Below are 25,129 nucleotides of genomic sequence, written 5' to 3'. Positions count from 1 at the left end.
ACATAGACAAACCTTGTATAAAATATGTTGAATTCGTACCTTTGAAACAACGTCAGATCATCGATGTTATATCCACTATCAGAAAAAAACAATAGGCTGTACAGCACCTCCTACTGGAGAATTGATCTATCTACAGCTATCCCTTTGATCTCCCATCCAGGGTTTTAACCAAGCTCAGCTTTGATATTTGTCATTGACTACTACCAATGTGTTGTCGTTAGAATGATTATTGAGAGAAAAGAGCAGATGTAAAATAAAATAACAGTAGGGAGGCTATATATATATATATATAGGGGGGTACCGGTGCAGAGTCAATGTGCCGGGGCACCGGCTAGTTGAGGTAGTTGAAGTAATATGTACATGTGGGTAGAGTTAAAGTGACTATGCATAAATAATTAACAGAGTAGCTGCAGCGTAAAAAGATGGGGTGGGGGGGCAGTGCAAATAGTCCGGGTAGCCATGATTAGCTGTTCAGGAGTCTTATGGCTTGGGGGTAGAAGCTGTTGAGAAGTCTTTTGGACCTAGACTTGGCACTCCGGTACCGCTTGCCGTGCGGTAGCAGAGAGAACAGTCTATGACTAGGGTGGCTGGAGTCTTTGACAATTTTGAGGGCCTTCCTCTGACACCGCCTGGTATAGAGGTCCTGGATGTGCGTACGGCCCAGTGATGTACTGGGCCGTACGCACTACCCTCTGTAGTGCCTTGCGGTCGGAGGCCAAGCAGTTGCCATACCAGGAGGTGATGCAACCAGTCAGGATGCTCTCGATGGTGCAGCTGTATAATTTTTTGAGGATCTGAGGACCCATGCCAAATCTTTTCAGTCTCCTGAGGGGGAATAGGCATTGTCGTGCACTCTTCACGACTGTCTTGGTGTGTTTGGACCATGATAGTTCGTTGGTGATGTGGACACCAAGGAACTTGAAGCTCTCAACCTGTTCCACTACAGCCCCGTCGATGAGAATAGTGCTCAGTCCTCTTTTTTTTCCTTTAGTCCACAATCATCTCCTTTGTCTTGGTCACGTTGAGGGAGAGGTTGTTATCCTGGCACCACACGGCCAGGTCTCTGACCTCCTCCCTATAGGCTGTCTCATCGTTGTCGGTGATCAGGCCTACCACTGTTGTGTCGTCAGCAAACTTAATGATGGTGTTGGAGTCGTGCCTGACCATGCAGTCATGGGTGAACAAGGAATACAGCAGGGGACTGAGCACGCACCCCTGAGGGGCCCCCGTGTTGAGGATCAGTGTGGCAGATGTGTTGTTACCTACCCTTACCACCTGGGGGCGGCCTGTCAGGAAGTCCAGGATCCAGTTGCAGAGGGAGGTGTTTAGTCCCAGGATCCTTAGCTTAGTGATGAGCTTTGAGGGCACTATGGTGTTGAATGCTGAGCTGTAGTCAATGAATAGCATTCTCACGTAGGTGTTCCTCTTGTCCAGGTGGGAAAGGGCAGTGTGGAGTGCAATAGAGATTGCATCATCTGTGGATCTGTTGGGGCGATATGCAAATTGGAGTGGGTCTAGGGTTTCTGGGATAATGGTGTTGATGTGAGCCATGACCAGCCTTTCAAAGCACTTCATGGCTACAGATGTCAGTGCTACGGGTCGGTAGTCATTTAGGCAGGTTATCTTAGAGTCCTTCGGCACAAGGACTATGGTGGTCTGCTTGAAACATGTTGGTATTAAAGACTCAGTCAGGGACATGTTGAAAATGTCAGTGAAGACACTTGCCAGTTGGTCAGCACATGCTCGGAGTACACGTCCTGGTAATCCATCTGGCCCTGCGGCCTTGTGAATGTTGACCTGCTTAAAAGTCTTACTCACATCGGCTATGGAGAGCGTGATCACATAGTCATCCGGAACAGCTGGTGCTTTCATGCATGCTTCAGTGTTGCTTGCCTCGAAGCGAGCATAGAAGTGGTTTAGCTCGTCTGGAAGTCTTGTGTCGCTGGGCAGCTCGCGGCTGTGCTTCCCTTTGTAGTCTGTAATAGTTTTCAAGCCCTGTCACATCCGACGAGCGTCAGAGCCGGTGTAGTACGATTCAATCTTAGTCCTGTATTGACTCTTTGCCTGTTTGATGGTTCGTCGGAGGGCATAGCGAGGTTTCTTATAAGCGTCCGGATTAGAGTCCCGCTCCTTGACAGCGGCAGCTCTACCCTTTAGCTCAGTGCGGATGTTTCCTGTAATCCATGGCTTCTGGTTGGGGTATGTACGTACGGTCACTGTGGGGACGACATCATCGATGCACTTATTGATGAAGCCAGTGACTGATGTGGTGTACTCCTCAATGCTATCTGAAGAATCCCGGAACATGTTCCAGTCTGTGCTAGCAAAACAGTCCTGTAGCTTAGCATCTGCGTCATCTGACCACTTTTTTATTAACCGAGTCACTGGTGCTTCCTGCTTTAGTTTTTGCTTATAAGCAGGAATCAGGAGGATAGAGTTATGGTCAGATTTGCCAAATGGAGGGCGAGGGAGAGCTTTGTATGCATCTCTTGTGTGGAGTCTAGAGTTTTTTTTTTCCTCTGGTTGCACATTTAACATGTAGAAATTAGGTAGAACGGATTTAAGTTTCCCTGCATTAAAGTCCCCGGCCAGTAGGAGCACTGCCTCTGGATGAGTGTTTTCCTGTTGACTTATGGTCTTATACAGCTCATTCAGTGCAATCTTAATGCCAGCATTGGTTTGTGGTGGTAAATAGACAGCTCTGAAAAATATAGATGAAAACTCTCTTGGTAAATAGTGTGGTCTACAGCTTATCATAAGATACTCTACCTCAGGCGAGCAAAATCTCGAGACTTCCTTAGTATTTGATTTTGTGCACCAGCTGTTGTTTACAAATATACACAGACCGCCACCCCTTGTCTTTCCGGAGTCAGCCGTTCTATCCTGCCGATGTAGCTGTATGTTGTCCATGTCGTCGTTCAGCCACGACTCAGTGAAACATAAGATATTACAGTTTTTAATGTCCCGTTGGTAGGATATCAACGGGCTCAAATGATTGAAGATTGGCTAATAGGATTGATGGGAGTGGCAGTTTACTCGCTCGCCGTCGGATCCTTACAAGGTACCCCGACCTACGTCCACAATATATCTGTCTCTTCCTCATGCGAATGACGGGGATTTGGGCCTTGTCGGGTGTCTGTAGGATATCCTTCGCAGCTGCCTCGTTTAAGAAAAAATCTTCATTCAATAAGAGGTGAGTAATCGCTGTCCTGATATCCAGAAGCTCTTTTTGGTTATAAGAGACGATGGCAGAAACATTATGTACAAAATAAATTACAAATAACGCGGAAAAACACATAATAGTACAATTGGTTAGAGGGCTGTAAAACGGCAGCCATCTTCTCCGGCGCCATTATAATTCCATAATTTGTGGAATAGACACCGTCTGAAATGCGGTTTTAATCAATCAGCGTTCAGGATTAGACCCAGCCGTTGTATAATTGATCATAATGTAGGCCTACCAGAGTGGCTTACAATCAAAAACAATTGAGAAAATGCATCCCATAACATTTAAACATGGAAATAGCTGTTCTATCATTCGGCTTACAGTAGAAGCCAATGTGTGGTGTTCAATGTAGGCCTACATTCCATGAGACTTTTGAAAAAAACATTTAGGGCTAGACATTAACCTGTTTATCTACTTGATCTTCAGACAAGGAGGTGATTGAAAATGTTGTTGTGTTGCAAGAAACCACTTTACAACCCATACCATTATTACAGAGAATCAGACAAATTATGCTACCCTCTGCCTATTGGCTACTTCGCTTATTCAAGACCTTCTCAAAATACAACACTGCCCCTTTAAGACAAAAAAAAGCTCTTTACCCTACTCGCTTTTCAAAGATGTCTAAAAATGTACACGTTTTGTGCTCTTGTAGGAAGCAATCACCCCCCTGTTGCTGACTAGAAATGATCTTTAACTGGGCTAATATCTCACTGACTAGCAAAGGATATGAACAAATGTGCACATGTTGCTACATACAGCTCTCGCTTTGATCTAAAAAAAAAAGCGCATCAACTCATGACCACTCAGTCTAGTTCAAAGTGAATGGCACAGATCCATATATGGCAATGGTCTATTTGCAAATAGGCCTACTGCAGCTCTGATTGGTTATGTGTAGAGCACGGGCTGAGTCGTGCTTGTCAGTGCAATAGCATCCTACTCCGATGCCTTCTAGTTAGTTTTGCATACTAATAAGTCTTGCATAGTTCATTTTGTTTCGGTATGTTGGATTGAAAGTGGCTAATATTGCTTTCATTCGATCACAATTTCCACAGTAAAGGGAAACGTTGAAAGTGTTAACTAAGGGGGAAAACTCTATAACGTTGAGTGATGTTCAGTCTCGTGCTTCTCTGCGCGGGCTGATATTTCTTCTGCGCGGCAGTCCCGCGGGGGCTGCGCTCCCACACACGCGCGTAGCTTAGAGGGAACATTACCTACTATCATACCCCGTTCAAAGGCACTTACATCTCTTGTCTTGCCCATTCACGCTCTGAATGGCACATACACAATCCATGTGTCAATTGTCTCAAGGCTTAAAAATCCTCCTTTAACCTGTCTCAACCCCTTTATCTACAGTGATTGAAGTGGATTTAACAAGTGACATCATTAAGGGTCATAGCTTTCAGCTGGATTTACCTGGTCATTCTATGTCATAGAAAGAGCAGGTGTTCTTAATGTTTTGTACACAGTGTATATCATCAGTGATACAATATAGGCCTATATAGCATTTGTGAAGTCATCAACAGCGATTGTTTCAATACAACCCAGGGGTTCAACTAAAAATGGACAATACATATAGGCCTCGGGTTTCAAGCTTTAGTTTATGTCAAATGTAATCTTCAAGTTAATAATGAATATGTTGGATTCAAGTCTCCATTTCAACCAAAAATCTAAGTTAAAGAATAGGACTAAATCAAATTCAACTTTATTTAAAATGCATATAAAGTTTGATTTGATTTAGTCCTATTCTTTAAGTTAGATTTTTGTTTGAGAGGGAGACGTGAATCCAACATATCAATAATTAATTTGTAGACAAACTTGAATTAAAGTCAGACTAACTCAGTGGCACAAAATATACATCTCCTTCAAATGTTGATATTTGGTTGCGTTGACAACCAAACACAATTCAATATCACTTTTGTCGACAAGTTAACAAATGATATGTTGGATTCACGTCTCCAACTAAACCAAAAATAAACGTTAAAGAATAGGCTTAAGCCAGGGGTTCAGATGAAACTATCCAAGCATTAGATACATCTCCTTTAAATGCTGATATTTGGTTGCGTTGTCAACCTAACACAATTCGATATTACTTTTGTAATACAGTAAATAACCTAAAGTTAAGGCTATCCAACCTGGTCTCAGAGCATTTCGTATTATTCTTTACGTAAATCCGAGACAATCCATTTAGTATGTTATGTTTCGTATGGTATTAATTTGTGGATGTCCATCATCCATTTCTTATGATATGTTACGAATTACAATTCGTATGATATGTTATGAATTTGCAAAAAGTACAATGTGTTGTGAATTTGCAAAACAATTTGGGGTGGCTAATGTTAGCTAGGTGGCTAGGTGGCTAATGCTAACTTTATCTAGCTGGCTAATGTTAGCTAGGGTACGGGTTTGGGTTAAGGTGAGGAGTTAGGTTAAAGGATTAAAGGATTAAGGTTAGGGTTAGGGGAAGGGTTAGCTAAAAGGGTTAGGGTTTGGGGAAGGGTTAGCTAACATGCTAAGTAATTTAATTGCAAAGTGGCTAAAAAGTAGTAAGTAGTTGAAAAGTTGCTAATTAGCTAAAATGCAAAAGTTGTCCATGATGAGATTCAAACACGCAACCTTTGAGTTGCTAGACGTTCGCGTTAAACGCCCATTCATCCACACCGACCAACCACCCTCCTTTAGTTTTTGCCTTAAGCAACCTTCTGTCTTATGTAACCATACCAAATCTTACATATCATACTAATTTGAGTGTCCCGGATTTACATTTACTATGTTACACCTAGTCTATGAGACCAGGCTGGCTATCTTACAAACTAATGTAACATTAAAATGAGTAACTCATCCATGGCCACATTTTGAGGTGACTGTAACTATAAAAATCATATTATGCTATCATAGAAAGTGTGCATGTTCAAGATAGCATGCAAAGGTCACAGGTCTGTGGAGATCTGGATAAGAGCGTCTGCTAAATGACTAACATGTAAATGTAAAATTCCAATTTGAATTTTGTTGTGCTTTTAAATGGTTGAAAGTGCAGTGATAACACATTTAGATGACAACTAAACCAAAAATACGACATTGTTTTTCTATTGGAATTTGGTTGTGCTTTTAGATGGTTGAAAGCATAGTGATGATACATTGGGAAATAAACAAACTTCTGCCTGTCTTTTTGATAGGGTGAATAAAGGTTGAAATATCATTGATCAACATCTCAAGCAAAAATTACCCACATTTCGACGTTGAAATGACGTGGTGTGCCCAGTGGGTTTGTCTTTGCCTAGGGTCTGGTTTCTCTCTGTAAGCTCAGTCTGCTTTAGTGTACTGACAGACTGGCTTTTTTATGTCAGCAACCAGCCATTCTAATATACACTCCGAGTAGTAATTTGTTATCAAGTGTTTGTTATAAACATTATTCGATTAGTTTAATGATTAGGTAAATGATAGTTATGGTGTTGTTTTAATTCCAAGAAAATATAAAACGGTTATATGGCACTTTTGTCAGTGTAATGGCTTGAGCAGCTTGGAGTTACAGTGAGGGAAAAAAGTATTTGATCCCCTGCTGATTTTGTACGTTTGCCCACTGACAAAGAAATGATCAGTCTATAATTTTAATGGTAGGTTTATTTGAACATTGAGAGACAGAATAACAACAAAAAATCCAGAAAAACGTATGTCAAAAATGATATAAATTGATTGGCATTTTAATGAGGGAAATAAGTATTTGATCACCTCTCAATCAAAAAGATTTCTGGCTCCCAGGTGTCTTTTATACAGGTAACGAGCTAAGATTAGGAGCACACTCTTAAAGGGAGTGCTCCTGATCTCAGTTTGTTACCTGTATAAAAGACACCTGTCCACAGAAGCAATCAATCAATCAGATTCCAAACTCTCCACCATGGCCAAGACCAAAGAGCTCTCCAAGGATGTCAGGGACAAGATTGTAGACCTACACAAGGCTGGAATGGGCTACAAGACCATCGCCAAGCAGCTTGGTGAGAAGGTGACAACAGTTGGTGCGATTATTTGCAAATGGAAGAAACACAAAATAACTGTAAATCTCCCTCGGCCTGGGGCTCCATGCAAGATCTCACCTCGTGGAGTTGCAATGATCATGAGAACAGTGAGGAATCAGCCCATAACTACATGGGAGGATCTTGTCAATGATCTCAAGGCAGCTGGGACCATAGTCACCAAGAAAACAATTGGTAACACACTACGCCGTGAAGGACTGAAATCCTGCAGCGCCCGCAAGGTCCTCCTGCTCAAGAAAGCACATATACAGGCCCGTCTGAAGTTTGCCAATGAACATCAGAATGATTCATAGGAGAACTGGGTGAAAGTGTTGTGGTCAGATGAGACCAAAATTGAGCTCTTTGGCATCAACTCAACTCACCATGTTTGGAGGAGGAGGAATGCTGCCTATGACCCCAAGAACACCATCCCCACCGTCAAACATGGAGGTGGAAACATTATGCTTTGGGGGTGTTTTTCTGCTAAGGGGACAGAACTTCACCGCATCAAAGGGACGATGGACGGGGCCATGTACCGTCAAATCTTGGGTGAGAACCTCCTTCCCTCAGCCAGGGCATTGAAAATGAGTCGTGGATGGGTATTCCAGCATGACAATGACCCAAAACACACGGCCAAAGCATCAAAGGAGTGGCTCAAGAAGAAGCACATTAAGGTCCTGGAGTGGCCTAGCCAGTCTCCAGACCTTAATCCCATAGAAAATCTGTGGAGGCAGCTGAAGGTTTGAGTTGCCAAACGTCAGCCTCGAAACCTTAATGATTTGGAGAAGATCTGCAAAGAAGAGTGGGACAGAATCCCTCCTGAGATGTGTGCAAACCTGGTGGCCAACTACAAGAAACGTCTGACCTCTGTGATTGCCAACAAGGGTTTTGCCACCAAGTACTAAGTCATGTTTTGCAGAGGGGTCAAATACTTATTTCCCTCATTAAAATGCAAATCAATTTATAACATTTTTGACATGTGTTTTTCTGGATTTTTTGTTGTTATTCTGTCTCTCACTGTTCAAATAAACTAAACTAAACTACCATTAAAATGATAGACTGATCATGTCTTTGTCAGTGGGCAAACGTACAAAATCAGCAGGGGATCAAATACTTTTTCCCCTCACTGTAGGTGTTCATTGCTTGGCAACAGCTTTCAATATATTGCTGAGGGGGTGAGAAGTCTAGTAAAAACGAATGGATTCCCACCCTGACCAGCATGGACATGCAGGACAGCGTTGATAGCATAGCAAAGGGTGAACCGTAACCTGTCTGAACCTCAGCCCACCAGTCATGATTAGTCCTGTTCCGGGTGGCTAGAATCAGAATGGGTCCATTTGAAATATGTATTGTTTTGACCACTTCACTTCTCACAAGTCCATAAAGTGTACAGTAGAACTGTCTCCCAAGCTGAAACGGAAGGAAGGGAGACATTCCGAATACTGAGTGACTGTCTCTGTGCTGGACCTCTTCCACCTTTGCCACCCACTCCAGCCCCTGGCCTTGTCTTGCATGTCTCAGCCCTGGCTCAGTGAAAAGATTAATTGTTTTGGTGTAGCTGTGTGGATGGAGTTCTGGTGTGTGTGTGTGTGTGAAGACCAGTGCTGTGAAACAAGGGCTGAATTGCTCACTTGGGCACTGCAGGACACTGGGCAGGCAGCTGGCCAGCAGGATACACTTGGTGCTTTACCACTGAGACTTACCACCACACCAGTGGGCTGCCAGTGTTTTTTGTTAATGTTAGCTCTAGTGTTATATTGTGTTTCCATCAGGAGTGTGACACTAAAGACTTGTGGCGAGCAGAATCAACAACCTCGGCATCATTCAAGACTGTTGCTTTGTGACAAGGTGTTAAGTTCACAGTTAGACATTGTTATGTAAATGCTAGCTGAAAAGTACCCAGGGCCTTGCCTTGGCTCCAAGTTAGAGCAGGTCCGCCGGAACCATGGCCCAGGGAGACACGGCTGCTGGCCCACGTAGATGGAAACAGAAAAGTCTGAGCATTTTGGATAAAACGTTGTGGATAATCCTTAGTGGAAATGTAGCAACTGTGGCTGGCTTAGGATTGCAAAGGGAGGGTATATTACTGGAACTTTCGAAGTTTACCAGTAAACTACCAGAATTTGGGCCTCTTTCAAGGATTTTATGTAATCTATCACAAGATGTCTAGTGGCCATTTTGGGTACTTCAGATTATCAAAGGTGTCTGTAATTATCTCTGGCCCTCTGTCTGGCCTTATCACATGTAAAATATATGAAATAATTAAATAAGATGATTTTAAAATAAAAAATAGAACGACAAAGCTGTAAAACATTATCCTAAATATAAACCATCAAGTTAGTGAATACAATTGATGTTTAATATGAGGGTTTCAGCATGAAATATCCTTTATATTTTTGACACACTTTATTTTACTATGTAAATATGTATTTGTTGTCAATGTTTTGACGTCAAACTGGTGGCAGTTGTGAAAAAAGTCCGTAGTTGGAGGAGTTGCAGAGTTTAATGGAAAATATTGCCATTGTTGATTAGATGCTTTTTTCATTAATTAGGCTATCTGTAACAACCTCATGGACAATACTATATATTATTAAAAAATATATAAGTTATTCAAGTATAAATTACCAAAGTTACGATAGATTGCCATAAATTGTGTTTAATTACCAAAATTACTGAAGATGCTGGTAACGTTGGTGAATTACCGGTAGCTTTGCAACCCAAGCCTGGCTAGTGTTAGATTAGAGCAAGACCTCTGCCCACCTACCCGCCAGACAGGAACCTGTGGGTGATGTTTAGCACTACTGTTGAGTCAGTTCATCATTCATTCTTGTCATCTATGGACTCTGATTTCCCCCTGCTACCGTTTTATATTTCTCGCAGTAAACGTGGTACTATACTGAAATGGTTGGACTTAGTTGAGACAGTGGACTGAGTAGACCTGTGAATGAAGGGGTCTGTTGCTTCTGGCTGAGGTATTGATGCTCTCACAGGGAACACTCAGCAGTGTCTGGCTGTGGCTGGCTGAGTTTGTTTTGGTTAGCTCAGCAACCATCACACTGGTATGGGAGACTGAGGGCAGACAGACAGACAGACTTGGAAGGAGTGAGTTTGTCTTGAGCCGTGTGAACTTCTAATCATAAAGAGAACCCTCCCATCCAACTCCATGCACACTTCAACACCTCTGTAAACACACACACACACAAACACACACACACACACACATACATATCTTTCAGTCCGTTCACACACAGATAGAGCCTTTGGCCCTGAGAATAGCAACATTTTCATTCAGACCTCCAATTAAAGGTGTCCTCAGTGCGAACCCACAGGGAGGCCCTGCTGTGGAGCTGTCTGTCATCATACAGAAGGCAGCTTGCATGAGACCCAGACATCCCAACTATTTCTTATCTCCTGGCCTCCACACAAACCTCCTTAGAATGGTGTCTTGGTTTGGGCCCATCAGGGTTGGTGACAGGCAGGACGTGGTGTGGTGGGAAACTCTGTCATCCAGCAGCCCCCCAGGTCCTGGGAGACACGCTGCTGAACGCTAAACGTTCATAACGTCACAGGCATGATGGGAACGCTGTCTCTGGCCAACAGACCTGGTAAAAGAGGGAGAATAATAAAGAGGGGTTTTCTTTCCACCCTGTCTACTCTTATGAATGTCTGTCTGTCTGTCTGTCTCTGTCTGTCTGTCTCTCTGTCTCTCTCTCTGTCTCTCTCTCTCTGTGTCTGTCTGTCTGTCTGTCTGTCTGTCTGTCTGTCTGTCTGTCTGTCTGTCTGTCTGTCTGTCTGTCTGTCTGTCTGTCTGTCTCTCTCTCTCTCTGTCTCTCTACAGCATGTGTCAAACTCAAGGCCCGCGAGTGGTTTGAGTAAAGAAAAAGTGTTTTTTTGTAGATTCTTTTTTTGGGGGGTGGGGGGGGGGGGGGATAATTATTTCAATCGACATTGAAATGACTAAAACCAAATCGAAACTGTGAAGAAATGGTAATGGACCTACGTTTATAGTCTTTTCACTCTGTCCTGCTTGCTAATAGTCATTGAAACGACAAGTGACGTACGGTGAGGTCTGAGGCCGGGTAGGCACTTTCTATTGAGCAGTCCCCGTCTCCCACGCAACTGCCCTGCACGAACAGGTGACTTTCAGCACCACAGACAGCGACCCAAATGCCAGTGAGTAGGCCTACTTGTAGGCAGTGCTACATACACAAAATGCCTAGTAATAGGCGCGACTGATTGAGATATATAGACATTATGAAATAATAGTCGACGGCGCTACTGTAAATAAACACTTATATTTACTTGTAAATGAAGTCCATCCGTCTATTCTTCTGGGTAAAGACATGTAAAACTCCTGTTGGCCCTCAGTTTTAAAAGTCTCTCGGTCTTGACTCTCAATGGTGATGATGGCAAAGGATGAGAGTAGTCCTTGATCAGTCTGGTTTCGACTGTATGTCTTTATCCGTTTCAGCGCAGAAAATGACCTCTCAACGGATGCTGTTGTGGCTGGTATAGTGAGCACCAGCTGCAGTAACTTTGTCACCTTGGCAGCAGTCCGTGTCAGGTCTGGAAGAAAAAACTGAGGAGCTGCCCATGTGATTTGTCCCGTATAATTTGTGAACTGTACAATCCGACAAGATCCGTCTAACTAAATCAAAGTACGTGGCAAATTTTGACAGGCTCTCGTTTGCTGGCGTCAAACTTTTGTGACATTGTTTTGATTTTTTTGCAGTCCTCTAAGCGAAGGAAATTAAATTCACTAAAGTGGTCAAATTTGGCTCTCATCTGAACATTGATATTGTCCAGTATGTAGTAGTAGATTCGCCCCCTCTCTACTGATCGGCTGTTTACTACGAGTTTCGCTTTCTGCCAGGCCCAGGTCATTGCATTTCTGCTTGAATCGCTCATAGAAACTGTCAAAGTCTTGTCGCTGACGTTCCAGTGCTTTCATTGTGTCGCTGTTATGGGTACGGCAGAAACCAATATCCATCTTTTTGTTCTGCAGAACACGGAAGAGCGCGCCAGATTCATCGAAAATTCCATCGGCCATGAGCAAAAAGCAAACACGGTGGCGGTCTCTAAATGGGTTGCTAACTGTTCATTTTTTTTCAGTAAAGTGTTAAGGCATGTAATAGTTCCACATAGTTGCCCCTGGGCATGTTTGATGAGCTGGCACTCTCATCGTTGCCACGAAATGCCAACTCCTGTTTAGGTAGCATGTAGCATTAATTAGCTAGGTCTTTCAAAATCTCACGGTTCTCTTTTTCCTTTGCATTGTGCATGCTGATGTTCAATCTCTTGTTGTTCATTCAATGCCAGATCTATCCGTGAGCTACCAAATCTCTTAAGAGCTACCTGGCTTTGGATGTGAGACACATATTTCTCATGCTTGTTGAGTGCTATAGGCAAGTTGTTAAAGTCACAGTAACCGGCTCTTGTCCACACGCTGTTGCTGGTGGAGACCAGCAGGCAGGGGAAGCAGTAGAGTTGGCTGCTAGCAGCGTAGCCACAGAGCCAGTTTTTCCGTTGATACCACTCAGATTGAAATGATTGTGTTATTTTCTGTCCCTTCTTTTGATGTAGGTCCCTAAGCTCATGTGTTGGTCTTCCATCCCGTATCACCCCCTGTTTCGCTAGAAAATCCAACATTGAAAGCTGTTTCAGATGCACTATGTTAGCCATCCTGATCAGCTTATCTTTGCTAGCAGTAAAACGAATATAACCGCAAAATGAGGCAGATGACGTCCATCGGGAGGAGCCTATCTTTCTGCCTATCCATTACTTTTTTCATGCCAATACACATGCACATTTATTATGCGTGCAATGAAAATGAATGGGAGATAGGAAGGATAGCCAGGGAGGATAGAACATTCCAAAAACAATTGATAGAGACCAAGTTTTTGTACATTTTGACCGCAAGGAAATATAATTTCAAGTGCCTCGGTGATGATCGAATGCGGCACGTGGGGGAAATGGGTTTGACACTCCTGCTCTACGGTGTCTCTTGCTTTCTCCCTGTAGTTCTGTCTATCATCTTGTCCCCCTTTCTCGCTACTAACTCCTACCTTATAATAATCAAACACATACTCTTTCTCTCTTCTGTGTTCCTCGCTTCCAGTTGGGACGACAGCAGCTCGGTGAGCAGTGGGATCAGTGACACCATCGACACAGATTACATCAACACCAGCTCCTCAATCAGCTCCTATGTCAACACTCCGTCCATCTCCTGCAAGGACCTAGAGGAACAGGTAGGTTCTGCCCCAATCACACTGTAGGGTTGTGGCAACCATAGAATTCTAATTACTAGAAAGGTGAATGAACATTCAATTTCTAGGGTGGCAGAATCTTTGGCTTTGAAACATGTTGATTTCCCTTTAAGAGACTCTGAATATATAAATTACATGATGTCTACAGCCAGACATTACCGTAGCTGATATTCTTATTAGACTAATGTAGGAGCGCTTAGGCTCTCCCATGTAATATACCAGGGACTTACAGGGAATCTACGTTTATATACTTTGATTCAGACCTGGGCCCCAATCATTTGAATGGGTATAGTAAGCTGAACGTAACGGCATACACTAGGCTGCATCTCAACTTTCTCACTGCAGTTATAGAGGTTGTGGAAAAAATAAGCAGAGTGAAATATACATCTGTGTCTGTTCTGCAGTATATGCTGATGTGGTTGCTTCAAAGTGTTTATTGAAATTGCAGCCAGGCACACCACCACCCAGTTCACAGTTCATCTTATCCTGACAATCCAATCAGTAGGTATTTATTCTTAAGTGCATATATTCACCTTTTAGACCATTGATCTGAGGTGCAGACTTTGTTTGCCATATAGTAAGTGTCTCAATCTAGGTTCTAGAGACTTCTGATGCATTTCCTTTAGGTCAGGGTTCGAATTTGGCCCGCGGATGGTTTTATTTGGCCCCCCAAGTTTTCTGAGAAAAAAAAAACTGTAAAAACACCTGGAGACCTGCTCCAAGTGATTTACATTTTAGAAATCTGGCCCTGAGAATAGCAACATTTTCTGTCAGACCTCCACTCCTCTAACTAAAGGTATCCTCAGTGTGAACCAACAGGGAGGCCCTGGTCTGGAGCTGTCTGTCATCATACAGAAGGCAGCTTGCATGAGACCCAGACATCCCAACTATTTCTTAACTCCTGGCCTCCACACAAACTTCCTTAGAATGGTGTCTTGGTTAGGGCCCATAAGGGTTGTTGACAGGCAGGATGTGGTGTGGTGGGAAACTCTCTTACCCAGCAGCCCCCCAGGTCCTGGGAGACACGCTGCTGAACACTAATTAAAACTACACGGAACAAAAATACAAACGCAACATTTAAAGTGTTGGTCCCGTGTTTCATGAGCTGAAATAAAATATCCCAGAAATGTCCCACATGCACAAAAAACCCTGGAATGAGTAGGTGTGTCCACATTTTTGACTGGTACTGTATATAATATATATATATATATATATATATATATATATATATATATATATATATATATATATATATATATATATATATATTTCTTTAATATATATTTTTTCCTTTATTATGTTCCCCTAACCGTACCACCCCTACCCTAATTGGAGTAAACTAATGGACAACAACACTTAGGCTTCTACTTCCAGCTTATATATACTATATACATTTTACAGACACAGTATATTTTACAATAGTTATCTTTTGTTTGTTTTTAGTCCCATCCTTCAGCTCCACGCAACCCCTCCCATCTATCTCTGAATTCCATCCAGTTTTGATTTCTATTTGCCATATATGTTTCAACTGTGCTGTGATGTTTCACAAAAGTTCTGAACCGTTCTACTCTCATAGATTCTACATATTGTAAATTAAAGATAAACATTTTTGCTGAGAGTTTTATTATATTATTGATCGATTGACTATGACTTTTTAAATCACCCAGCAGTGCTCTTTGCAGAGTTAGCTCCAGGTAAATGTTGCAATTCTTTAGCCATTCCTGAACCTACGACCAAAAACAAGCTATATATGGACATTACCAAAACAAATGATCTAATAATTCTGTCTCTTCGCAGCAAAATCTGCAGAGCTGGGATGGTTGTATCCCCCATATATATATATATATATATCATTCTATTGGTTGCAAGAATTTTGTATAATAATTTAAATTGGAAAACTCAATCCAGTGTAGTTTTGTGTATCAGTTCATAAACTATGTGCCATGGAATCGGTACATCGAAAATCTCTTCCCAACTATTTTGCAATCTATATGGCACAGCTGTAAATTTTTTGGTCCTTAGATGAAACTGGTATACTTTTTAATTAATCACAATTTTATTGAACCAATTTTGGTCTTTAATGCAGGGCCGACAGACAAGTTCCTTACTTTCTCCCCCTTCCACTTGCCTCTTCCATTTTTGCAGTAATGCTGCAATTAGTTGGTTGTAATTTTGAGTAGAGCAGACATTTCCATATATTTTTGTTAGCTGCATGTGTGACATAAGTCCACCAGTCCTATTTATGATATAATTTACAAAGATTATACCGTTTCTAAACATTTTAAAAATATATATTGTTTTTTTTTATCAATTAGTCTATTTGAGTTTAACCATAATATTTGTTGTAATATTTGTTCTGTCTTTTCTGGTGGATTCAACTGAAATTGCAACCAACTTTCTATGGCTGGTTTTAAAAATAGCGATATTTTGGAGATTATTTCATTTTCAAATAACCGAAAGTGATTGGTTGTAATCTGAATAAAGGGGAAAATGCCAACATGTGGTGAGACATTCTTACTAATCTAGAGAACCAGTTCGGATTTAAGTATAACTTTTGTATGACTGAAGCCTTTAGTGAGAGGTCTAATGCTTTCATATTTAATAATTTCTGCCCTCTGAATTCATATTCATTATATAAATAGGCCCGATTAATTTTGTCTGTCTTGCCGTTCCAAATAAAATTGAATATTTTTTGCTCATATAATTTAAACATCAAGTCGCTAGGTGTAGGCAAGGCCATAAGCAAATAAGTAAACTGGGATATGACTTAAGAGTTAATCAGGGTGATTTTTCCACAAATAGACAGATATTTTCCTTTCCACCGTAGCAAGATCTTATCTGTTTTGCTAACTTTCTGTTAAAATGTATTGTAGTGATATCATTTCTTTCTTTCGGGATATGAATACCGAGTATGTCCACTTCACCATCAGACCATTTCATTGGTAAACTACACGGTAATGTAAAAGTTGTATTTTTTAGTGATCCAATACGTAATATAGTACATTTATCATAATTAGGTTGTAATCCAGAGAGGTTAGAAAAAGTATCTAGATCCTCTATTAGGCTGTGGAGGGATCCACATTGTGGATTTAAAAGAAAGCATGAAATCGTCAGCATACAATGACACCTTTGTTTTTAAGCCCTGGATTTCTAGGCCCTTGATATTATTGTTGGATGTGATTTTAATAGCTAACATTTCGATGGCCATAATAAATAGATATGATGATAGTGGACAACCTTGTTTTAACCCTCTTGACAGTTTAATACTTTCTAAGAAGTATCCATTATTTACTATTTTACACCAAGGTTACTATGCATAACTTTAACCCATTGTATAAGAGATTCTCCACAATTGAAATATTCCAGGCATTTACAGTGCCTTCGGAAAGTATTCAGATCCCTTGACTTTTTCCACATTTTGTTACGTTACAGCCTTATTCTAAAATTGATTACATTCTTTTTTTCCCTCATCAATCTGAACACAATACCCCATAATGACAAAGCAAAACCAGGTTTTTCAAATTTTTTTGGCTAATTTGTTACAAATAAAACACTGAAATATCACATTTACATAAGTACTCAGACCCTTTACTCAGTACTTTGTTGAAGCACCTTTGGCATCGATTACAGCCATGAGTCTTGAGTATGATGATACAAGCTTGGCACATCTGTATTTGGGGAGTTTCTCCCATTATTCTCTGCAGAGGCTCTCAAATCTCTGTCAGGTTGGATGGGGAGCGTTGCTGCACAGCTATTTTCAGTTCTCTCCAGACTGTAACTCAGTTAAATCTTTGAAATTGTTGCATGTTGCGTTTATATTTTTGTCATTTCATCGTGGATAATTGGGTAATATTTGGTTGAGACGTTGATCTGTGAGATTACAACCTATATTCACAGACTCAAAAAGACAGCCACAAGTTAGTTACATTTCTAATGTCTTATCACTATGCTTACAACCATCTAAAAACAACCAAATTCCAATGAAAAAACAATGTCTATTTTTTGGTTTAGTTGTCACCCAAATGTCTATCACTGCGCTTTCAACCATTTAAAACCATGGCAAAGTTCAAATGGGAATACAATGTCAGATATTTTGTTTAGTTATACAATATATTGATGTGTTATTACTATGATTTTCTCTGTTAGCACAACCAAATGACCTGGATTGCAGTTGAGATTACATTAAAAGCAGAGCCGGCGACCAGAAGGAATCAGTTGGATGGGCATTTGATTTACATAGGGGGGCAAGTTTTCACGTGCACTATTTATTTTAATGGGTTTTATAGTAAAGACATGTCATTTAACCTTTTTTTAGGTGAGGGAGCGCCACATTCATTTTTTTAATTAGGTCATAATTTCTCAATCAAGTTTGTACCGACAGATGTAGCCTATTGACTATCATTGTAGAATAGGCCTAGATAGCATAGAATGTATCCTCCAATTGTAACGTCTGTCTATGCCCACACATATTGTCTCAAGAACATTTTCTATTTTTAATACCCTCAGAGACCAAGTTAGGCATACCTTCTTTCAACATAGGCCATCATCTCTGTCAATTGTGAATGATAAATCTTCACGTTTTATCGTGTAAAATGTCTAAACTGCATGCCAGTTTTTTTTTATCTCAATCAGTTTCATGGGAATATGCGTTTAGATCTTCTTGAATTACTGTTTCGTGAGCGAATTAAAGCAGATGGTGTCAACAAACTATTAGTCTTTCTTGTATGCATATTTTGTTTCAATCAAAGTATACTGTATATCCTGCCTAGTGGCGTAAGCTGTTGAGTTTTGGCCGCATTACCTTTTTTTTTTTACTTCAGCTTCAGATAAGAAATGACTGAGGAGGTGTTTTTGGTGTAACATATTTTATAGGCCTACTACTATGCTATTATATTCTGTTATGTTATGTAAAATACTAATGAATCATTATGTGATTTTGCGAGGCAATGATTCAGCTTTGATCTAACTTTACTAAACGAGCACCATTGTGAGAAGTGATAGTCTTTTATTTGTAATAATAATTATAATCATATGTGATGAGTAGGACTATTAGGTGTAGGCAACAGAACTTGATAAGGGTTATTTTAAGCAATTTGAGCGCCCTTTGAAACATGGGGCTGAAAGGACAGCTCCCTAACCAAGTTGGTTACATATCGTTCTGGGTTCCACTGCTTAAGAGGGGGACCCAGAACCGGTGCCCCCGCACATTGACTCGGTACTGGTACCCCCTGTATATAGCCTCGCTATTGTTATTTTTACTGCTGCTCTTTAATTATTTGTTACTTTTATTTCGTATTTTTTTATATTGTATTTTTTTGTGATTTCTTTTTTTGTATTCTTTCTTAAAACTGCATTGTTGGTTAAGGGCTTGTAAGTAACCATTTCACTGTAAGGTCTACACCTGTTGTATTCGGCGCATGTGACAAATACAATTTGATTTGATTTGACCGTGGAGTTTTATGAACATCAAGGCAGACGCGCAGTGAATTTGGATGCTAGATCTCATTGGTGTGATGCTAAGGTTCATGCGGTGGATCAGTTTGCCTGCATATGCAATAGAGGTAGGACTTTTCTGTAAGCTTAGCACTCGGACAGTAGGGCGAGTTCAAGTGCGTCGTACATGAGCCCCAAGTCCATAACAAACTGTTTTGAGGACAGCTGTTTTAGCAAGCCCTGGTAGAGTTTTTATGTCTGTGGCTGTTCTTGTTACATTGGATTTGGCCCACTCGAAGTGGTCAACCCTCTGACCGACGGGCCTCTGCACACACATCTACAGTTATTCATCATCTGCGCCACTGCCAGAGAGAGAGAGAAGGCTGGGAAGAAAGCACCATTTACCTACCCATAGGCTGCTACAGCTTACATATTTATTTAGTTTGTCATTCTATCGTTTTCATAACATTTTAGTAGCAATTAAATCATTATAAAAGAACAGACACTAATGTACTGTTAAACCAAAGGTTATTTGGAATTTACGGTAACATATGTACCTTTTTTTACAGTAACGTACAGATAACTGGCTGCAGCAAGGTTATTTCCAGTCATAAAAAGGGACTGGGTAAACGAGAGGAGAGACTGCTGCTTTGTCACCCGTTTAGTTTTCACGTTTTCTACCATTTAAGGTTTTCACTGCATCCTCCCGTGCCAACGAGTGATTTAAACATCAACAGATTAATGAAGTCCGGCCCCAAAACCAGCTCTTCGAGCCAACAATCAATCACAAAGTCCCCTCTGATTCTCTCTGTAACTATTGCCTTGTATAGAATTGCTTTGTGTTGCATTTTTCTGCTGCACTGTAGAATATAGTTTGGATTTATTATTGGAGGTATAGGCCTAGAGATAAGTGTTTCAGATTCAGGCTGATAAAGAACAAGGCCATTAAAATGATTTCCCTGGCAATCCATTTGTATTAGTATTTTCAGTAGCTATTTAAACAATGACCTGTTATAACCAGGCCTTAAGTAAGCTTGGCGAGCGCTGGGAAAACACACTATACCGCTCCAACACATTGTTTATTTGTAGGGCCAATGTAATGGTCCTGTTTGCCTGCCTCACTCTCCAGTCTCCACTTATCCGATTTTTTTATTTCAAGGCGGTAATGTTGATTCGTGAAGCATGAAAGAGCCATCTTTGCTGATTTCCTGTGGTAATCACTCCAGGTCTTGTCAGGATTTGTAGGCCTCCATTGTAGTCCACTACTTACTCTCATGATTGTGGTTTTGTCCATTAGGCACCAAAAGGAAGCAAATGGACTGAAACAGGGAGTGACTACCTGGACTTGTCCAATAAGAGCACTCATTTACGTTTTCTGTTGCAACGCGTTTTAAAACATTTTCGGTTTCATGCCTTAATGAACCTGATCCATGTTTCTGGAGTGATTCAGCCACATGCCTCAGATGAAAAGCCAGACGTGTTGCCTGGGTGGCAGAGACAGCAACCAGTGTTAATGTTTAACCACAGTGTGAATGCCTCACTTCTAAGATGAGAGTAGAATGCAAAAAAAAAAAGAAAAATCGTCATCAATATCAAGGACCTGAATAGTAATATTTTCCCTTGGTGGTTGCAACTGCTCAAATAACAGAGATAATATTTGTATAAAGGGGTGACTAAACATAGCAACGGTCATCGAAATTGTTAAAAGGTTTTAAAGACAATTCTAATACATGCAACAGTTGGACAATGGATGAACTTTTTGAATTTTTACAATCCAATAGATATTGACTTAATTATAGCACATAAAACATTTTACTGGCACAGACTAATGAATGGAGTTCAGGGGTTTCTGTGGGAATTCAGTTATTCAATTTATTGTCAAATTGCACCTTTTTCTTCTTAGAACGCACTCATATATACATTTTGTTATTGTATCAGGTATTTCTTTTAAATATTTTGTGTTAAAATAAAGGAATTAATATAATGTATACCTCATTTTCATAAATACACCTGCTATATTTGCATCTATAAATTAATTAACATAAAGGGATGGAACAGGGCTGCAACCACCAAACACTTGCTCTATTGTTGTCACGTTCTCTCGCATAATTCAACAAGTGTGTCAATAGCAGGATACCCTCAGATTAAAAATCAACACGCTTGGCTCTAGATTACACCTATCTAAACATACTTTACATTGTTTGCGAGATCAGACATAATATCACTATAATCATGTGTTCATTTTTGGAAGTTGATTTCATTTCAGTGCATCTAATTTGTAAACATTTCAACTGTATTAACTTATTTTAAAAAATCAATTCCACAAAAATTAACACCCATCAAAATAAAGTGTCGTAAGTGTTAGCGTTCTTATAGATTCAACGATAAGACAATGTATTCCACTGACCACATTTCACCCATTACCGGGGTGTGTTTGACAGGTCATTACAAACATTTCCGCGCTCGTAACGTGAACGGGAAAAAAACGTCAGGCACAAGCAAGAGTATGAAAGAGTCACAGGAGTAAAATGAAAGCAATCAATCCAGCGAGATTTAAATGACAAGTGGATTTTGCACCCCTTAAACACAGGAAATAGATAACTGAAAAAGACAGATCCTCAGGTGGGCGGGGAATGCGCATTGCTACTAAGTAAGCATCCTGGTCTTGACTGTGTTTTTAATGAGTGCTGTTTGCTGATGAGAATGGTAAAGCAGGCACAGTAATAGGTGCATGTGGAGTTGTTTAACTGGAACGATGGCATAAGGGTGAGCTTATTAGGGGAGATACTATAGTTGATCATTGCTTTTCTTTCTGCTTGCTCTCCTTGTGAGATGATTCACATGTTATTACACTGATATAGTATGTATAGGATCTACACCACTTGAATAAACAGAAGGAACAGATGTTTGATATTTGGTTTCCCTCAGCTCCAGACGGACGCGGAGAAGCACTCAGCCGTCGAGCAGAACTCTGTGTGGTCCGGCAGCGACGAGGTCAAGAGGTCAGACGGGGGCTCGGACAGCGGGTTCAAAATGGAGTCGGGCTCCAAGTGGTGCCACCACCCCTCAGACATGTCGGACGAGTCTGACAGGAGCTCCTCGGGCCGCAAAACGCCTTCCATGGCTCACACTGGCTCCTGGAGGCGGGGCATGAGCACCCAGGTGGGCATGACCTCGCCCAGGACCAAGGCACCTGTCACGCCAGTCTGTGGCACGCTGAAGACCCATGGGACAGGTACTTTACATGCAGAGTAGAGCCATGTTGTGTCTTGTCTGGAGTCCAACAGCCACAGTGTCTATGTATTGTTCTCTATCAGTCTGAACTGCTTGGGTTCCTGTAGCATGTGATAAGGCAGCCAGCAGTCAACCACAGAGAGGTTTTATCTGGTGAGATCAGGGCTCAGGTTGCCAGGTGATAAAACCACTCTCCGGGGAGGCGTTTGAAGATTTGGTGATCTCTTACCTTTTATATTGAAATGGTAGATAGAGAGGCCTTTGAGTTGAAACATGTTGGAACTCAGCAGGATGTCTGATGCTACTGTACTGTTGAGTGAATGTGCTTGGTCCATGGTTGACAGACTGTGTCATGTCTCCACCCACAGGTAAAACGGATGACGCCAAGGTGTCTGAGAAGGGCCAGCATTATCTCTCGCCCCGGGCCAACAGCAGCATGCAGCGCTCCCCATCAGACACGGGCCGCAGCAGTGGAGACGAGGCCAAGAAGCCCCCCTCCTCCTCCAGCCGCACCCCCACCACCAACACGTTTGGCTTCAAGAAGCATGCTGGAGGAGGTATGACCATGGTGACAGCCAGCGGAGTCACCATCACCAGTGGCTCCGCCACCCTGGGGAAGATCCCCAAGTCAGTGCAGCTCCACGGGGGTCGAGGCCTTGGTCGCCAGGCCAGTGTGGATGATGGCTACCTGCCTGTGAGCTCCCACTCCACCCTGCAGTACCGCAGCCTCCCCCGGCCCAGCAGAGCCTCTGGTGGGGGCCGCAGCACCAGCATCGACTCCAACCTCAGCTCCAGGTCCAACACGCACCACGGCCCCAAAAGCCGCAGCCAAGTCCCCAAGCCCAGCGCCGGTGGCATCCCCCTACCTGGCTCGGGATCCAACCAGACAGACAAGGAGAAGGGGGTGTCCTCTGAAGCCAGTCCCATGGCCCAGGGCTCAGCAACTCTGCCCCCTCAGGGAGCCAGGCAGCCAGGGGGAAAGTACCCAGACATCTCCTCCCCTACCCTGCGCAGGTGAGCCCACCACCTCCATACTACAGTCTACTTACAGTACACCAACCACCAGCCATCAGGGGCTGTCTTACACTAACAGTCGATGAGTCTGATAGCTCCTTCCTCCAGCCCTGAAAGCACTACCACACCAGCCTGCTTGTTTCAAGGGGTGATGTATTCAGGCACAGTGCAAACGGATTTGAGTTGGTATACTCATCATATCAGTATTATAAATTAGTAACATGAAAGAACATTTAGAGAGCCCTTATCAGGGTTTCATTACGTTTTTTGCCCATGACTTGTGTGAGTGACATAAAAGGCTTGGTTTATCACTAGGCATAGGGCCTCTCTTCCCTTGTGGCCTGTAAAATAATGTCCTATCAGTGGTCATTAAAAGCAGGGTGACAGAGCCCAGACATGACCAGTGTTTTCTCTAGCTCGAACCCAGTACTGGGCTGCCTGGTGTTGCTTTAACTGCTGCTGCTTGGACTTATCTGACTAATCGCCTGATGAGGTAATGAGAAAATAGAGCAGGTGTTTTCCCTCAGTGGTCTGAGTCTCCCTTCTCATTTAACCCTTGTTTATTTCATGTTGTCAAAACGAATACGGTGTCTGTGGCACACGCTTTACATCCTTCTTTAATTCATGTAAATGACGTGTTGATAAAAAGCCACGGTAGAAGATGTATGATAGCTGCTCACACGGATGCCCAAACCGGACCAGCGAATTAGAGAGAGAGATTTATTTGTCTTGTGATTATACCATGAAGTAGGCATTGTGTTCCCGTGGCAACGTTATGATATGTATATGTTTCGCTTCTCTTTGCATTAAACAGTTTTTTCATCACAAATTCCTTCAACAATTCCCTACTTAAACCCATGTACCGCATAATTCTCCTGTCACTCTTCTCCACTCCTCTCTCCGGTGCCATCCAGACTGTTCGGAGGCAAGCAGCCTAAGCAGCAGGCCCCAGTCACCACCGCAGAGAATATGAAGAACTCCACCGTCATCTCCAACCCCCACGCCAACTCTGGCCAGCAAGTCGGCGCTCTGGACTCCCCTTCGACCAGTAGTGGGGGCAGTAGCCCTCTGTATGGGGGTGGAGGTCGCCTGGGTGTGGAGGCCCACTCCCTCTCCCCCCTGGCCTCCAGCCCCGGCTCAGCCCTGTCCACCCCTTCCCACAGCCTGGCCTGGAGCAGCACTCTGAGCCCCGGCTTCCCCTCCCTCAGCAGCCTTGCCACCAGCAGCGAGTCCATCGACGTGTCCCTGGGCAGCGGTGGCCACGGACACCACGGCCATGGTCATGACACACTGCCAGCCTGCGTCAGGAACAATGGCATCAAAACGGGATTCTCAGAAAGGTAGGAGCTGTTTTTTTTTTTTAGGAACGGCCAGGTGTGGCTATGTGTTTTAATATCTACTACAAGCTCCCCTCCCTTTTCCTCCCTTTGTATCTCGACCTTTAAACTGTTGTGTGCATGAAGGTTAACAGAAGTGTTTGAGTGGCCGTATTGATGATATAGGAGATGATAGGAGACTGACTCCAAGCAGGTGTTGGTGGGATGAAAGCATGGATTCTATCATGACTGATGATCTCTCTGTTTCCCCCTTCTCTTGGTGCTGCTCCTCTCTCTGTTTTGTCTACCCCTACCTCCTAACCCCCTTCTCCCTACCCCCTAGTCTTAGCCCCCTCTCCTCTCCCTCGGCTAGTCCCAAATTCAGCCGAAACACTTTACCCCGGAAGCAGGAGAGGTAAATGTGTCTATATGGAGTTAGGCTTGCTTGATATTGAAACAGCTGCCTGTGTGTAGTGTACTGTGTTGTGAAGTGAAGTGACCGTTGGATGTTTTCACAGCATGCATAGTGCCATCTGCTGGCTAAACTAGGAAGGGCAGGGCTGTAGTCTGAAGCCTAATCTTGAGATGTACATCAAATCATATAGTACACCACAGCTATGATGCTTCTATAGA

General features: G+C 42.3%; 1 protein-coding gene across 1 annotated transcript in view; it reads left to right on the top strand.

Annotated features, from left to right (window-relative positions):
• Window positions 1-25,129, top strand: part of LOC311137270 (neuron navigator 2-like) — a gene marked incomplete at its 5' end in the record, with an annotated part of 107,931 nt that overhangs the window by 47,890 nt on the left and 34,912 nt on the right. Inside the window, 5 exons of the mRNA XM_084171669.1 lie at window positions 13,352-13,481; window positions 21,861-22,167; window positions 22,535-23,180; window positions 24,095-24,520; window positions 24,840-24,911. Coding sequence (XP_084027795.1) covers window positions 13,352-13,481; window positions 21,861-22,167; window positions 22,535-23,180; window positions 24,095-24,520; window positions 24,840-24,911 — 1,581 coding nt within the window. The remainder of the gene's footprint in view (window positions 1-13,351; window positions 13,482-21,860; window positions 22,168-22,534; window positions 23,181-24,094; window positions 24,521-24,839; window positions 24,912-25,129) is intronic.

This window comes from Coregonus lavaretus (genome assembly GCF_964263955.1).
Source record: "Coregonus lavaretus genome assembly, chromosome: 11".
Classification (NCBI taxonomy): Eukaryota; Metazoa; Chordata; class Actinopteri; order Salmoniformes; family Salmonidae; genus Coregonus; species Coregonus lavaretus.
The sequence above is the reverse complement of the archived record's forward strand: the minus strand, read 5'-3'. Positions and strand labels throughout refer to the sequence as shown.